Below are 17,952 nucleotides of genomic sequence, written 5' to 3' on the forward strand. Positions count from 1 at the left end.
TACGACCTCACTAAGGGCTAACTCCGTTTGACAAATTCTGTGGCCTTCAACAGTGGGCTTACAGCAATGATGAATAAGGGAAGAGCAACTGATGTCAACTAAATGGACTAGTGGAAAGCATGTGATACTGTTCCGCATGACATTTTTGTCTCTAAATTGGAGAGACATGGATTTGACAGATCAACCACTAAGTGGAACCACCTAGATGGAAAGGATTGCAATCAATAGCTCAATGTCCATGTGGAGACCAGAGATAAGTGATCTTCTTCAGAGATCTGTACTATTTAACATCTGACGTAGGCAGTGGGTTCAAGTGCACCTTCAGTAAGTTTGCAGATGACCCTAAGAGCATGGTGCAAATCTTGATGGAACACAACAATGGGATGTTATCCAAACGGACCTGGTAGGCTTGAGCTGTGTGAACCTCATAAAGTTCAACAAGGCCATGTGCAAGGTGCTGTACCTGAGTTGGGGCAATTCAAAACATGAACATGGGCTAGCTAATAAGTAAATCAAGAGCAGCCCTGTAGAGAAGGACTTTGGGGTCATAGTGAAAAACTGAACACAGGCTGGCAATGTGTACTTACAGCCTAGAAAGCCAGGCATGTCCTGGTCTGCTTCAAAAGATGCCTGACCAGCAGGTTGAGGGAATTGTTCCCCTCTAATGCACTCTCATGAGACACCTCCTATATTTAATTCTGGGGTCTCCAGCATATAAAGATGTGGATCTGATGGAGTGGCAAGCAGGATGAGCTTCTCCATATTATAACACTTCCCTGTACTAAAGAGGTAAATGAAGAATCATTTTTGAAGAACGCTTTTGTTTTTCATTCCAGAACAATATAGATTTGTCAGAACTGCTCCTGAAAGCTAGGAACAATCTATTTTGAATGTATAACCCTAGATTTAAGAGCTGATTCAAAAGTGAATTCCGTCATGGATTTATGGAGGAATGTAGGAAGTATATGGATTCTCTGTGTTCAAGCAAACTGTTCACTGACAGACAGAGATGGAACATAAGTAAAACTAAGACAAAGACAAAACTAAGAGCATTAATTCCATTAATTCCATTGCTTAATTTTCAATTCCCAAGCTTGTATGTATTATAACTACCTGAAGGGAGGTTGTAATGAGGTGGGGGTCACCCTCTTCTCTCAAGTAACAAGAGATAGGGCTAGACAGAATGACCTCAAATTGCTTCAAGGAAGATTCAGGTTGAATGTTAGAAAGCACTACTTCTCTGGAAGAGTGGGTTTGAGAATAGACCAGTCACAGGAAAATTTAATGTTTTTTTTACTTTTCACCATCCAACACCTTGTTGAACCAAGACTGATCACAGAGTCATATCGTGAATCATGAAGTACTGTGGACTTCACATCACTATCCATGGTTTGTAGTCAACATGTGGCAGGATCATAATCTCTCTGCTGCATCAGAATCATTTAATTAGCAACTTCTGCAAAGACTATGGTTATATTATATAACCACAAATAATTTAATTAAAGATACTAATCCTCAATAGAAGGTTCATGCTTATATTTTTCTTTTTGATATTGAGATGTCTCCCTTTTAAAAGAGAAGATTAAACTTGGATTTCAATTAAATATCTCTCTAACTATGTTTAGGACATGTAAAAACCTCGATTATATACCTTATGAACTATAAGATATTTAGCGGCATTTATATCATATCCATCTTCATATATATATAAAAGATATATACAGTTTCTCAAACTTTTAATGCATTTATTTGAATATCCTTTTATAATATCTAAAAAATAAAACGTTTTGACACCAGTTTTGTGTGAGCTGCTGTCACTGACTATAGCATCTTTAAACCTGACTGACTCTTTGTAGACTTCATATTTGCTCTTAATTTAGGTCCAGTACAGCACAAACTATAGGCTCACTCCATTCAGCAATTCACTTCAGATTCAAAAAAGCCAAAATGCATTGTACACAGAACATATTTGCTTTTCCGTATTGGAACCCCAAGTTGTTTTGAAATTTGTCATGCAGAATACACATGGACCTATCTTACCTTGCATGTGTTCCACATAGCAGTACACATCGTAAGTTTCATTAGGAAAACGGCGTCCATATGTTCTGACTCCTTTCTTTCCCATTTTATCTCCAAAGCAACCAATTCTTGGATGTCTAATTGGATATCTGAAATGCAGCATGTCCATATTTATTAACATGGTAAGTCAGAACATAAGTCTTTACAGGCTAAGCATACTAATTTGGAGAAACTCTGTCAAAGTGCGTTTTAAGCCTCTCACCTAACAGTCTGGTCAGACAACCAGCCAGCATCACATTGTTCAAATCCATCTTCATATGCTGCTTTCAGTTGCTCTGGGCTTGCTATAACAGCACCATTGTCCAAACAAGTCTGCTGAGCTTGTGTAAAATTCAAAGTGTACCTGCTGGTGGCTGCACGATAGTGAAATACTACACCTGAAAAGATAACAAACTCAGATTACTGACACATTTTGCATCATTTCTGCAGTCATCATTATATTGTAACTTTACCTGGATATTGTTATGATGGTAAAAACAGATGGGTACAATTAAAACACTAGAAGGCTGAGATATTCCATCAATTGAATTATTTCCCTCACCCCCCCCCCCTAGTGGTTACTACCAGTAACTATATGACACCCTATCTTTTTAATAGTTTGAACTATATTCAGCATATTCTGAAAAAGTAATTAAACCATGTAAGCATTTCCACTTGAGTATAACGGAACATTGTGACCAAAAAGAATAATGTACACTGAAGTACATCCATATGCTATGGGCACTACCTGACACACTCACTTGTCAGCCCATCCAATTGCAAGTCAAATCATGTGAGCAGGCAAGACTGAACAGACCTAATCACTGGAAAAAGCAAGAAAAAAAAACAGACTTTTGGAAGTAGCCAGCTGCAGTTACTGTATGCATAAGCGCCAAAAGTGAATGGGGCAACCCTTGAGTGTTTGAGATCTGCCAGTCACAGGGAAGCATGCAGCAAGTGGACACACCAAACAGTTTGTTCTTCTGATGCAGGCTGGCTTATCAGTGATGGCCCTCGTGTCTGATCCTACACATTCACAGATGATTGCAAACACAATATTTATCAATATATGCCTGTTGACCTATTTTTCATAGCTAGGCTTTCCTGCACACAGTACCAACAATAGAGACGAAACAAAGCTTGCTTTTATTATTGCCTTTTTGGTTCCGGAAAGAATCTAGACAATTTCCTAAATTACAAGAACATGTCAGATGTCTGGAGAGTGAAGGGTAAGAGTTAAGATGGTTTTTGTTAAGACACATTATGTCAAGGAGCCACATTCTGTTTTCCATACACTTATGATTCAAACTCAGTTTGACAACAGTTGTGCCTGCACACCTAAAATGACCCATAAAGGGCACTAATTGTAAGATGGCAGACAACAGATACCCCATCTAACCAAATCACATCCTCTACATTGCTAATTTGCTCTTTTACAAAAAGATGCCTCCTGATGATGGTTGAAAAATAACACCTAGTCTCATTTATTTAAAACAAAACCTTCAGAAGCATTATAGTACCATAAATAATCCATTATGCAGAATTACTATAAAACAAGAAAAATAAATCACAAAATGTTATTTTTAGTGATAATTTTATTGGGGGTATTTCATGATGAGGATACAGTATGCTGTTATGACCTGGGAAATGTTGGCATTGAAACAATAACAAATTTAATGAGAAGTCTTTGTTATTAGTATATTGTTGAAAGATGGATGTCTGATAACTTACTAGTAAGCAGCAATATAAGTAAAAATATAATTTCCAAAACTGACCAAATTCCAGCATACTTAGAAATTGTAAATGCTTTTCCTGAAGATTAATTTAGTAAAATTATCTTATCATCAAAGGTCTAACTATAGACCATAAGCAAAAAGTACTATTTTTTTTCCTTATTTTGGTTTGCTAAGAAAGTTTCTCAAACAAAATTAGAACACACTGTGTATGTTCACACACAGGTAGTTCAAAGCTCAGTCATCAGACACCAGTTTTCATTAAAGTTTCTGGCAAAAAAACAAGAAATGGAAGAAGCACCAGAAATTTCAACTTTACTATGGACCCACATACCAGCTGCAGCCACCACTTGGATCCTCATAGGCCACTACTGACCCATAAAGTGCATTTTCAGAGTCGCTGACAGAATACATAATGCACACTGCTTCTTCCAAGCAGCAAAGTAATTATTTCAGCTTCAAATATTGAACTGCCAAAGCCCAAAGTGAAAAGCAGGTCACAAAAAAATTATGGCTATGTTTATACTACATAAATCAGGTATTCCAGGTGCCTGCAATTCCATCATCGTGACTGTTAAAACTGCTAGACTAGTTCAGCAAGTTACTTGGCTCAGGCTCCATAACATCCTTCCAAACAATTTTCTAGCAGACTTCAGGAGTTAGCAAAGAGCAAGGATGTCTGTCTGTGAGTACCTTTCTTCTCTCTTGAGAATGAGAAGAGCAAGCGTAATGGTACAGATGAAGACCACAGCACTCCAATGGCCGGTGCGCTATGGCACGGCCTAAGGAAGATATGTTCTTACTAATGAAAACTCTGTTCTGAGAGACACAGAAAGGGAATGCCAGAGAGAGAGACTTACCAGCTCCTATGCCCCTACGCTCCTATGCCTCTGCTGTAAGGCATCTTCCACTTCCTGCTTTAGGCAAATTTACAGATCATTTGTGTTGCTTTAAGTTGTGCAAAGCTTTATCTATATGTATGTGTTTGTATACCTATAAGCATGTGTGTAGCAATATTTTGGCTTTGTTTATTCCATAACCATGCAGTTCCTTATCCCATGTCCATCACAGAACACTGCCTTACAACACAAAAAAAGTTAAGGTAACAGCAACTAATTACTTTTTGAATTTAAAAATTCAAAATAACAAAAATGTTAATTGGAGATTTAAGAGCTTTATTTTAATATATTGGGTATTTTATAACACGGTCAATAATCTGGGCCACATACCTGCTTGTATAAACCAGCATGACTCTATTCAGTGGTACAATAGTAAATAAAAATTCTGAGGTTCAGTTAACCATGGTATTATTCACAAGCTGTCCAACTTGGCCTTATTGTACCAGTGGTATACAATATTTTACACTGACAGTTACACAAAGTCAAGCCAGAAATGCACAAGTATGTGAAGTAATTTTTCATTTGGCTTGCTGTTCTAATTTTAATTAAAACAAATTTTATAGACATTTAGATTCATTGCCTCTAATACTTTTTCCCCCCTGCAAGTTCACTTAACTGATGTAACATGACTTCATCCAGGCACAAGAACACTGCTTTTCCATAAAACCACAGAAAGACTTATTAACTTAGCAGGAGAAGGCAACATACTTCTCTGAACTTGCATTATTTTAAAGCTTTAAGCTGCCTATATATGAGTGCCTTCTCAACAAGCCCCTTATTTCTTACAAAACAATTCTGAAAACAATCAATGGCTTTGCTGATGACATGTGGACCTTGGTAAGGGAAAACTAAAGAGTTGATGCTAACATAAATTTGAAGGAGCTGCCGAGAAAATGCCTTTGGTCATTTGTAAATCCTGGAAAGGAACTTGGAGAATGCTTTGTTCTCCTCACCCAGATCCAAAAGGTAAACTTCACCTATTCTCAGAGTTTAAGGCTCTTCCATTTCCACTGAGGAGCCAATGGACATAAAAGAGCCTCCAAGATGAATGGGAAGGAGGACGTCAGTCTGTATAAGCCTGAGCAACAGCTGCAATAATTAGAAGACCCCCTGGGGCTAAGAAGATTAAAGTGCAGGACTTTCATTGTTTCATTTAGACAGAGAGAAGGGGGCAAAATCCATTGTCCGAGTTCTTGCACTTTACAACATTTGTAAAGGATTTTTCCCCTTTGTCCACTTGCCCTCTGAAAGAAAAGGCAAGAAAGGAGTTGTCCTAGGAACAAATAAAGCAACTGGAAAACAGACTATAACAGCGTAATGTTGTCACCGAACATCTGGCAAAGTCAGTCTAATTACAGGAAGGAGCAGCAGTGTCTGCAAAAAAGAGCACTCACAGGAAAGTAATCTGCAGCATCCAAAAATTCACTGCTGCTGCCTGAGCAAGACAAAATGTCTTTTATTCACTTTTCTTTACCTTATACCAGAGAATGAAAGCAGGACCTTCCTGAGTAAGAGACTGGTACTATGGTTTTGCACCTTTGGGTTGCAGCTTTGCTTTATCACTTGCCAGGGTATCATGCTACAACACTTCCTAGAACTGGAGGGAAGGGCTCCTTCAAGATACTTCCTGCTTTATTGTGGCTAATAAACAACAGCTTTCACTGGTGAGCTCATGCTGCTGCAACTTGCCTGCCTAGATTCACATAAAGACTGAACTTCAGAATTAGTCTCATAACACAAAGACTGTGTAAAGAGAAAAGATAATTATGGTAGTGGCTGTTATTCTGATCATTTTTATTTTCAGGTCTCAGTCAAAGTGTACAGATCCCTTAAGCATCCCTCAACGCCAAAGCTAATAGAGTTCTAACAAATTCTAAACAAAAATCTTCCTTGCTTTTATGCAGAAATCAACTTACATTGCAAATACAATCCAAAACAGAGGCAACTGGACAGAGCACTGCATCAAAGGAAGGAACAGGAATTTTGAGCTTCCTGCAATAATTCATCTGTTCTCCCACTCCGGGCTCTGCAACCATCTTGCAACTCCCATCTCTGGCTCTGGCAACCTGAGAGCAGCCTTGCATTGCATTCACAGCATCTTGGTTGCCAGATGCCTCCAGGATCCTCTTTGCATGCAAACAGGAAGCACAAATCGACCACCCAGTTCCACTTGCTGGCTCTCCAGGGACAAGGTTTCTTGCACCAACTCGCACATCACCCCTCTGCCCAAAATCTTTGCCTCCATCTTCACAGAGTAATGCAGCAACATGCAAGTGTACACAGACTCCTCTAAACAAGCTGGTGCAGAGAAAGAAAGCAGTTGATGCTCAGCCTGAACTGCATTCTTCCGACAGACAACTTGCCAAGTGGAGGACTTGGTTACTACATCTGCAATACCTCAGAACAGACAGCCTAAATCACCTACCTGCTTTGTTACCTCTGCACAACAATGTACTTGGACATACAAGCATTCAATGAGGCCAAGACAATGATACTGAAATTTAAATTGTTAAAAAAATAAAAAAGAAATACATAGCCTCTCAGAACTGCTCTCACAATAGGAGATAACTGACAGGATAAAAATCAGTGTAGCCATGCATATCAGCACCTACTTTATCTTCTTAAGGGCGGTGGTGTGTGGTCCTTTGCAGATCCTCAGCCTGACCCTAAATCACCTGCAGCCTAAAAATCAGCTGCCACCTCCCTAGTCTCTGTGCCAGGGCTGTGACAGATGTATCATAGCATCTTCATTCCTACTCCCTAGGCGCAGATGCATGCAGAACCAGGTATTTCAACACAGAATTCAATTCCCCTACCCTCTCTTTGACAGCCATTGTATATTCTGCTCTTTACCTTGTAGCTAAGAAACCTCTATCTCCCCTACCATCACTTCTTCAGGAGAGTAAAGAATAAGCTTAAAAATGCAGCAGCCCATTTTTATTTAGTTATCAAGGAAGTATGGAATTTCAACATCAGCAGGTGATAAGGATTTCAGATAGATAAATCTAAAAGATTACAAAACCCCATCTCTTCAAATGCCATACTTAGGTGCTAATAAAGGGGAGTTCTGGCTTTAGAGAGAATAAATCAATTACGTTGTCAACACACAATCTCTTAGGGCTCAGGGCACAGTTGAGAGGCAGTGTTCCCACACTGGAGACAACATTCATTTATTATCATTATAATGCCTGCAAGAAAGAAGAGTTTGCATAAAAATGAAATTGTGAATTACAGTCTACTTTGCCTCCCTAATTGCTGCTTCTTCCCATTAAAAAGAGGTCAGTATTTTAAGCCTAGGATTTTTCTTATTGGCTTTTCTCTACAATCCAATTTGTAAAAAGCCTCTCAAACAGTGGACTCAAATAGAAGCTAACAAAAGAAGGCCCATGAAAGCAGTGAACTCCCAAGACAGCAGTAAAGGGTAACATTATTGCTGAAAAATACTCTCTGACAAGATTTTCAAAAAGAGCAAGAAAACTGAAGGATCACATTTGCCACTTCAATTAAATGTGCAGGCATCTCCAAAGTAAATAACCAAAAACTGGCTCAGGTGAGTGGTTAGTTCAGATTCTTTCATGTTGCTTGCACTTGTCCAAATATATTGCTTTTTAATATCTCACAGAACTACAAAAAACAACAGTTTCATTAAATGTTCAATTATGTTTGAGAATGAATCATGCTGTTACTCCGCACATCCAGGTCAGCTTTTTATAAGGAAACTTACATCTATTTTATACAAGCAAACTTTATTATACCTAGAGAAATGGAATAAACATGGAGGTGTACAGTAGTACTTTTTATTAAACCCTTTGTGGAATTCAAACTTATCACTGTTTGCTTCTGAAGGTTAGGAGCCTAGTTTACACTACCTGTCTAAGACTCTCTGATAAGGGAACGGGAATGAGAACTGCTAGAGAGCTCATCTCACCCACAACTCTCATCAGAAAAGAGCTGAGTGCTTAGCTTAGACTAGGCATCTGGCTTTAAATCACTGAAAATAAAGTAAATTCTACCCTGACTTCAGACCCAGCACAGCTGTGAAACTTGATAAACTGTTAGTGGGTGGCTGAAGAGTCCAAGGATGATGGTCAGAAGGCCTGAAGATCATTGCCTGCTGGCAATCAGCCTCTACATTATCTCTATCCATGTATCTATACTGGTTGCAGGTGAAACTCCATCTGTTTCAAAAAGCAGCTTGAAGTGGGAATGGAGAGACAGCTCAGTGCCAGCTAAGGAGAAAGAAAAATAATTTCTCCACAGTACTTGAAGTCTCTTGATAGTCAGCATTTTTTAGGTAACAGCAACAGGGAAGAAACTAAGAACAATGGCAAAATAGGTTTCCAAAGACAGTAATAATAAAATAGAATAATTCAGCTGGGAAGTACCTATAAAGATCAAGTCCAACTGCTATGGACTCCTAACAGGAGATAGTTTATGATGTGGTTTAATAATAACAAGGGTCCTAAAGATAAGCTCAAAACACCATAGAAAGACAAAATTACAACAGCTGAAAAGGAGGAACTGCTCACAAGAAAAAGAAATTTTCGAACAGTAAAGAGGAGACATCACCACAAATGAAAAGCAAATATGAATGTTCTGAATATTACATTTTTTGTAAGAGGTCCAAGTGCATAATACTGTAGACTGCTAGGTCTGTTCCGAACAAAAAATCATCCTGTCTGAGAAGTCGATTTAATTGTAGCAACAAGCAGGGTGTAGGGAAAGATTTTCTTACAATTAGTAATGGAAAAGGAGGTATCCAGCATGATGAAACTATGTAACACTGCTGAGCAGTTGATGCAGGCTCCTTCCCCAGCCGCAAGGACAACCCATAACTGCCATTAACTAAACATGGTATCCATGTGATAGCCTGTATCTTCCTGCACAACTAAAATTAAGTATTTCACACTTCTCTCTTAAGCTTTCATCAGTGAAAATAGTAATGAGGGGGTACAGTTCAGTCTGGCCCTACTGATGTTCAGTGACACAGACAGTGGGACTGAGTGCACCCTCAGCAAGCCTGCTGATGACATCAAGCTGAGTGGTGCAGCTGATATGACAGGAGGAAGGGAAGCCATCCAGAGGCATGTAGACAAGCAGGAGAAGAGGTCCAATGAGAACATAATGAAGTTCAACAAGCCCAAGTGTAAGGTGCTGCATTTGGGTCAGGACAATCCCAAATATGAGTACAGACTGGGAGAACAACTCACTGAGAACAGGCTGCTGAGAAGAACTTGGGGGTTCTGATGGACAAAAAGGTGGACATGAGCCAGCAGTGCACTTGCAGCCCAGAAGGCCAATTATATCCTGGACTGAATCAACAGAGGAGAGGCCAACAGGAAGAGGGAGGTGGTTGTTCCCCTCATTCTGCCCTTGTTAGGCCTTAACTGCATACAGGCCTGAGGACCTCAGGACAAAAAAGATGAGGAGTGCTGAAGTGGGTTCAGAGGAGGGCTACAATGATGATCATAGGGCTGGAGCCTCTCTCCTATGAAGAAAGGTTGAGGGAGCTAGGACTGTTCAGCCTGGCGAAGAGAAGGCTCCAGGGAGACCTCACATTGTGTCCTTTCAGTACTTTAAGGAAATTGCAAACAAGAGAGAGACCAACTTTTTACATAGGCAGATACTGATAGAACAAGGGGGAGGAGCTTTAAACTAAAAGAAAGGAGATTTGGATTAGATATTACATGGAGATTCTTCACTCAGAGAGTGGTAGGGCCCAGGCACAGCTGCCCAGAGAAGCTGTGGGTGCCCCACCCCTGGAGGCTTCCAAGGCCAATGTGGATGGGACCCTATCTGGTGGGTAGCAACCTGCGCATGGCAGCGGTTTGAAAGTGGATGATCTTTAACATTCCTTTCAACCCAAACCATTCAGTGATTCTATGATCTTTGGGACATAACATTGAAGTGGCTGATAACTCATTCAAATGGTAAGCCCTGTTCAATTTGGGCATTAATGAAGGTATATAACACAACATGTGACATGGTTATCTGCAACCAAAGGAACAAGATCACAAGTGACCAAGCATGTCCTTTTGGTTCTATGTTGCTATGACTTCTCTTTAATTTATTATTTAACACAGACAACAGTGTTGGCATGAAAATAATTGAAATAGAATATTTAAAAGGGGATTATAATCACAAGGGAAATCAACTTTTTACACAAGTTGATAGTGATAGGACAGGGGAAATGGTTTTAAACTAAAGGAGGGAAGATTTAGATTGGTTGTCAAGGGGAAGTTTTCACTGAGAGGATGGTGAGGTGCAGGTATAGAGTGCCCAGATAGGATGTGGATGCCCTCTTTCTGGAAGTTTTCAAGGCTAGATTGGATGGGACCCTGGGTAACATGCTCTAGTGCTGCAACTATGTCTGTGGTAGGGGAGTTGGAATTTGGTGATTCTTGAGGTCCCTTCCAACCCAAGTCGTCGTATGATTCCACAGCTCTACAATTCTGTGCTTCCCAAAGCATCACAGAAACATTCCTTCTCACCTCTAAATTGTACCCAGAGTGAAGTTGGCAAAAGCCTCCAACAAGTTAGTCATGTAGGGTTCAGCTACACAATCAAGATGTTTACTGCAATATTAACAGTCATAATAACTGCTTTGTCTACACACTTTTAATTCGCTGAAAATGTGAAGCAAAAGGTGCTTGCTCAGACCTCAGAGAATAAGTGCTACACAAATGCATTTTATCTTTTATCATGATCATAAAATATGCACATTAGCAAAATGAGTGATAATTTTACCCAGCTTTACACAAGCAACAGCACTAGCAGGTCTGCTTGGAGACCAAAGCAGTGCTGAACCACACCAGTACTCAACTCAGAAATTACCACAATTAACGCATAAAGATTCTGTGTTAACAACAGGTGATGAAGAATGTACAAAGAACACACATCTTTTTTCAGTAATTGTTATTATTCTGGGGCACAGATTCAAAATGATGACATAATCAAAATAAATTATGTTTGTGACTAATACAATTGTTTTTTCTTTTTTTCTTCTTTTTCTTTTCTTTTTTTTTTTTTTAAGATAATGAAGTCACAAAAATGCTGAAGCCCTTATTTAAGTAAGGGTACAAAAATTAAGCAACATTAATATAAAATCTTTACAAGTCTGAAAAATTATATTTGTTTAGTTAATGTAGAAAATGGAAAATCAAGTACACAAATGGTAATTTAATGTTACTTTACCATGTATATGAAGATACAGCTTGTTCTGTTCCCCAAATTTTGACATCAAAGTAGTGACAAAAAAGAGTAGCTTCAGAAAGAAAATGCTGTGTTTGAAATTTTCTTTCCATTTAAAAGAGATCTGAACTGTGCATCTCATTGCTATGTTCTGCAGCGGCAGTAACACAACCTAAAGTATTGCCATAAATCATATGATATTTTATTGCAGTGAACATCTGCTGCTCCTGGATACAGATACATAGTCAAGGGAGCACTTTAAAGAGCTAAGGAATGCCAGGTACGTTCATTATTGAAAAATAATGTTCAAACCAGTATTTCTTTTGCTTTTGCTATTAAGACTACACAGCTTATGAAGTTAAAAAAAAACATTAATGGTTACACTGATTTATTGTATTTCTAAATTAAGACCACACCTTCAAAACCTTTCATTGAACAGATGCCAAAAGTCTTGCTAAAGTTAGGTTAGGCATAGTGAAAGAACAATATAGTATTAAGCTTACAAAAAATCTTAACCAAAGCCATGATTTCCAACAAAAGACCCTAATGTTTGTTTTGGGACTCAGTCACTTGAGTAAATACCTAAGTTCCAAAAAACACCTGGATGCAGAGAAGTGCAAGGTAGAGTCCAAATCAATGCTCATGCAAGCTGGTACACCCAAACAACCCAGTGTTCTTCAAAGTAATTTTGGTCCAGAATTTGCATGGCACAGTGCCTGGGCTAACATGTCCTGCTTTTCAGCTGTTTAATAGTTCAGGCTTGGTGCCAAACTAACAGGGCCATATAGCATCAGGTTCTGGAGCAGCATATAGTGCTATATAAGCTATATAAGCTATATCAGCAGGACCTTAGGAGAAAAATGCCAATAGATCAGATGCTACTTTTGCAAATTTTCTTCCTCAAAGTTTTGAAGGCTATTTCCTTACGGTGCTTACATGCCAGTTCTTAGGCCTGAGTCTTCCACATGGAAGAATAATAGCAGCCTTCTACCTACTTGTCTCCCTGCAGCTTTTGGCAGGTGGTTCTCTTAGCTATCCAACTGCTATTATGGAGACAAACTCTTCCTTGGTGCTTCATGCTTCTATCACAGAAAGAGCTGTTTGAGGTTAGACAGTTTACATTCCCACTGCCAAGCAAGTAAGAGAAGGCAGCCAGAGCTCCAGTATAGCAGAGCAGTTGCTTCTTTTCATCCTACAGAAACAATTATTAAGAAACTGCTTCTGCCTGCCAAGTCTATCTTCTTATAACAACACAGACATTTTCTGATAGATGTATTATGTTATGTACTATGGTTCAAAAAGACTGGTTTTGGAAGACTTCAGAAGTACCTGCTTAAAAAAAAAAAAAAGGAAAAGTAATTGTGAAAGCAGGAGTGCATCTTGTAAAGGACATAAAATCAACCAATATGCTACTGGGACAAGTGAACATTTGCTCTGTGAATCAAGAGTACCCTCTCAGAACATGTGCAGGAGAAATGAGAAAAATATGGGCTGGAAAAAATTCTTAAAAATAATCAAAAAAAAATGGAACAAATCAATAGTGAAGGAATAACAATTTCCTAAAAATGGTCATATAAATGCTTTGTAGCTATAAGTACTAGCTGTTACCAGTTTGACTGGAATTACTGCTGACTACAAATGAAATAAATGAATTCTTACCATCAACAGCCAGTGATACAATGCCTTGTGTGTCCTCAACTCCATACATCACATCACAGCGGTACACCCCTGCATCACTTGCACGCAGCCTAGAGAAAGTCAGCGAAGCATCGCCGGTCTCCTCTGAATGGGTTGGAACAGACACCCTGTCCTTGTAGTTCTGGCCTATTTTGATGTTCCCATTCTGGGCCACAAGGACTGTGGTTTCTTTTGCATCTTTTCCACTTTTATCCAGTTCAACCTTTGACCATTTGATTCGAAGATACTCGGCTGCGTAGCTGGAGGCTATGGTGGGTGTGGTTGAAAAGAAGCATGGAAGCACTGACGTTCCAGAGAGGGATCCCTTCACCAGGGTTTTTTTTTCTGCCTTAACTAGAAGAATGGGAGAAAGGAAGAGAAAGGATATATCACATTAGCGACCAGCAAAATCAGAAACAGTTACATTTCATCACTGTTTAATGATTAACAGACTTTTAAGACCTGAACGCCACAGACCCTAGCTGGTTCACAACAGATCTAACCAGAGTAAGCCAAAACAGTCTGTACCAACATCCTCAGCCCTTGACTGAGCTCTTTCCTGTCTGAGTAAATTAATTCACTGCTCTTTGATTTGTTTTTTCCATTTGTTGTAGTCACTGACTGTAACATGGATTGGTATTGGAAACTGTTTTGAAGGTTACAGATGACAGCTGAATTGTAAGAGCTATGTTTTCAAACTTCACCAGACTAAAACCAGTTGGTGAAAGACAACCAGATACCTCACACTTGTTGCTGGCCAAAACTAGGCACTTAGGGGAGCTAGTGATGTTTACACTTTGTTTTACCTTACAGCGGCCTGTTCATGTGCTCATGTAGTAGAAGTAAAACACAGCTCAAGACTTTACATACATTGCATTCCTTACTCCATTTCTCTTTCAAGGGTTAACTCTTTTTATTGTATACATGCTGAAACAAAAGCCTTTTCAGTGAGATTATCCTAAGTTGTCATTCTTTCAAAATTATTTCCTTGTAGCCCAGGGGCCTTTAACACATTACAGAAATGGGGTATTTTAGGATGTTAAAGGAAAGAAGGAAGCAAAGCACACAGAAAGTCCCTGCTTGGCTCAAACTTGACTTGATAGGACCTTTATCATTTTTATGACATCTACAGCTGCAAACACTTTACAGTGAAATGCTTCCATCTGACAATATCCCAAGGGGAAAGTTGACTACTGTTCATCCAACCTGCACACAGCAACTGTCTGAAAACAGGATTTCTGTTAGATTTATGTTGTTATGTGATGTTATTTCACCATATCTAATGGCTTAATGAAGATTAAAGGCTGAAATATAATAGAATCTATATGTCCTCTTTCACTGACCTGCTGAATTTCTTGAAAAAAACATTTTTTCAAAGGCTGAAAGTGCTAATCATTAATTTGAAGTCAACTAGGATTCATAAAATTTAGAAAAAAAATGTCTTCAAATATCAGGAACCAGCATGAAAAATGAGATACCAGTACTTGAAAAGTTATCTAGTTATTTAACTACCATCAAAAACATCATTACACTATAGAGAGCAGAATATTTTGAAAGAAAAACCGGAGAGAAGAAGAAAAAGCAAAAAAAAAAAAAAAACTCTTTATTAAGCTGATGATTTTTAACAGATGCACATCACACAGAGAATAAAACGTTAATAGTAACATCTACAAAGATATTCAACAATCACCAGTATGACAGCCATGCATTTTTACAACAAAGTTCTAACCAGAAAAATACTGGCCCAGTCAAGGATGACCAAGAAGTTGGAACGGAAGTCCTCGAATCATTTCCATTCATACCTACCTAAGTTAGGATTCTTGGGAACTCAGTGCAGAAATGCTCGAGCTAGCTTTATCAGAACTGATTAGACCAGAGAGAATCTAACAACAATGGAGTAGCATTCTGCCAATACAGCTGCACTGCAACCAAAGCTCAGCTGAAAAGTTCACACAGAACTGAGCTGATTTACCAGCAAGATTTTTCACTCTGATTCAGGCATGTAGTGAAATTTTCAGTCTTACAAGCAAAGATGGTGAGATACTACAACTCATGTTTAACAAACACAACCTGAGCAAGATCTAGAAAGGATGTGTTTATAAAACAGTGAATGACAAAAACAGGATCAACATATAACTAAGACTGAACAATTCACAAGGCTTTAAGACAAGCCTGCAGAGGTTACTGAAGACTGTAGAGTAGCTCAAAAGCTTTGACTGCAAAGACATTTCTTTAAAAAAAGATACTGAAACAAGAATTTTGAGAAGTCAGATATTGTTTAAAAAGAACTAAAAACTTGACTTCCCTAGAACAAACTGATTGCTAACAACCATAATGGGCTGGTTTTATCCCAAGATTTACAGTAGGAAAACATCACTCTTATATCACCTTGAATTCCTTGAAACTTTATTTAATTACAGTTGGTAGAGCTAGAGAAATAGAATGAATGCTCAATTCTATCAGTTGTGATGGAAAAACTGCCAAATCGCACAGGTGGGAGATTAAAATCACTTTCAAAATATTTAGTTTTTATTATGATCTCTTGTCATCTATATACATTACAGGAACTTCTTAAATGAAAAACGATCTAGTTATAATTACGCTGACTGACAGAATTTTAATAAACTTTCAAAGGAGTTGTTTTCAGTTATGTATGATCTAGCGTATCAGTACCAAACCCTGAGGAAATTTCCTCTTCAGAATTTGTTTCTTCTCATCAGTAGAATGAAACCCTTGACAGAAAACAGATATCATAATGATATGCAAATTAGATCTACCCTAAACTGGACTATATCCAAGAATAAGGGAAAAACTATGTACCAACAAACTCATCTAGCTGTAGAAAGCACTATGAAGTGCTTTTAAAAGCACTCTGTTTTGACTAGCAAATGAGAAGAAGAGAAAAGAGGAGAAAATACACTTTGCTGAAGAAAAAAGTTTTGTATTGAAGATCAGGAGATATTCCCATGCAGTTTAAAAAACTTGGTTTCTTGAGTAGTCCAAGCTAATTGAGACAGACTGTACTTTAGAAGGGATGCAGTCAACAAAATGCAAACAAAATATTTTGTAACTGTTTGTAAATATGAATACGAGCTGAGAAAAGCAGATATTTACCCAATCATCAGTGAAGAGCAATCTTAGCACTGAACATTGTTTCATACCACATCTTCACCTACCCAAGTAAAACCTAAAACATTGATAACACTCTTAAATGAGATATAGATTTGATATGACTAAACTGTCTGGCAATTAATATAAGCATACTTTTCTGTTACTAACTAAAATGCATCACTCTTGAGCATATTTAAGTCCTAAGGGAAAATACATAGACAATAAAGAAACAAAATACACAGTTAAGTCCAAGTAATCTGGCTACAGATCTATCTTTCAAGAACTGCCAGTAAAGTCAATGAGAGCTTTGTACTAGATGATGGGTCAGCAGATTCAAGCCCAGAGCATGACATGCAGTCAGGTTATCAGCAGACTCTCCGTATCTTAGCAGCTGGATTTTTATGTCTTCCTCAATTTAAATATTAAATAGCTTCAATATCAGAATAAGAAGCAGGAACAGAATGAAGATCTTTCCCATACAGTGTTCTGACAGGAAACAGTCCTGACAGGATAGGGTTTTCACAGACTAAACAATGCTGTATATTCCCCAAACCTAAAGCTAAAACATTTTAATCAGTTTATCATGGAGATGATGGTACATGTGAATATTTTTCCCTAGATGACTTATCTTACCAATGACATGTATTTTTACATGTTTCTCTTGAAGCTGGACACAAACTACTTCTTGCTTGAGCACAAAGCAGTTCCTTAGAATTCTTTGTGCAATTTTTTGCCATCAATGTACTTATAGGATATATTTCCTGTCAAGAACAATTGCAAAGACCAATGAAATTGTGTATTGTCACTCTAACTATTAAGACTGAGCCTAAGAGATGTCTTTTCATTAACCCTCATTTCTTTAATAAAGATACTGAAAAACTAAAACTTAATGCACAGTTTTTACAAACTTGTATGAAATTTTGATAGCAGAGGTAGCAGAAAGATCAATACCAATAAAGTCCTCACTAAAGTTCTTTACGAGGTAATCCGTAGTTTTAAGATACAGAGTAAGAAAAGGAGGCAGAGTAAAGAAAAAGCAATTATTGTCATATTCTGCAAGAAAATCATTTTGCCAGAAAAACATAAATTCCAGCTGCCAAACTCAGTGTAACATGCATACAGATGTGCAAACATTATAAACAAGCACACGTGTTTTATAGCACATATAACATTAACATGATATGCCAAGTTGACGTATATTATTTATACCTTCAGAAGGACATTATCACATACTGTAACCTAAGACGTTTGTATTCTCTTATGGATTATAGGGCTTTCACAAA

At 38.2% G+C, this 17,952-nt stretch overlaps 1 protein-coding gene across 3 annotated transcripts in view; it reads right to left on the reverse strand.

The window, feature by feature from the left end:
• Positions 1 to 17,952, reverse strand: part of VCAN (versican) — a 107,876-nt gene that overhangs the window by 77,911 nt on the left and 12,013 nt on the right. For all 3 annotated transcript variants that reach the window (XM_090132665.1, XM_090132664.1, XM_031609527.2), the window contains exons 3-5: positions 13,541 to 13,912; positions 2,282 to 2,456; positions 2,041 to 2,168 (exon numbers count right to left, since the gene is read on the reverse strand). In XM_090132665.1, coding sequence (XP_089988791.1) covers positions 2,041 to 2,168; positions 2,282 to 2,456; positions 13,541 to 13,912 — 675 coding nt within the window. The remainder of the gene's footprint in view (positions 1 to 2,040; positions 2,169 to 2,281; positions 2,457 to 13,540; positions 13,913 to 17,952) is intronic.

The sequence above is a fragment of the Phasianus colchicus genome, chromosome Z (genome assembly GCF_987193195.1).
Source record: "Phasianus colchicus chromosome Z, bPhaCol1.hap1.1, whole genome shotgun sequence".
NCBI lineage: Eukaryota > Metazoa > Chordata > Aves > Galliformes > Phasianidae > Phasianus > Phasianus colchicus.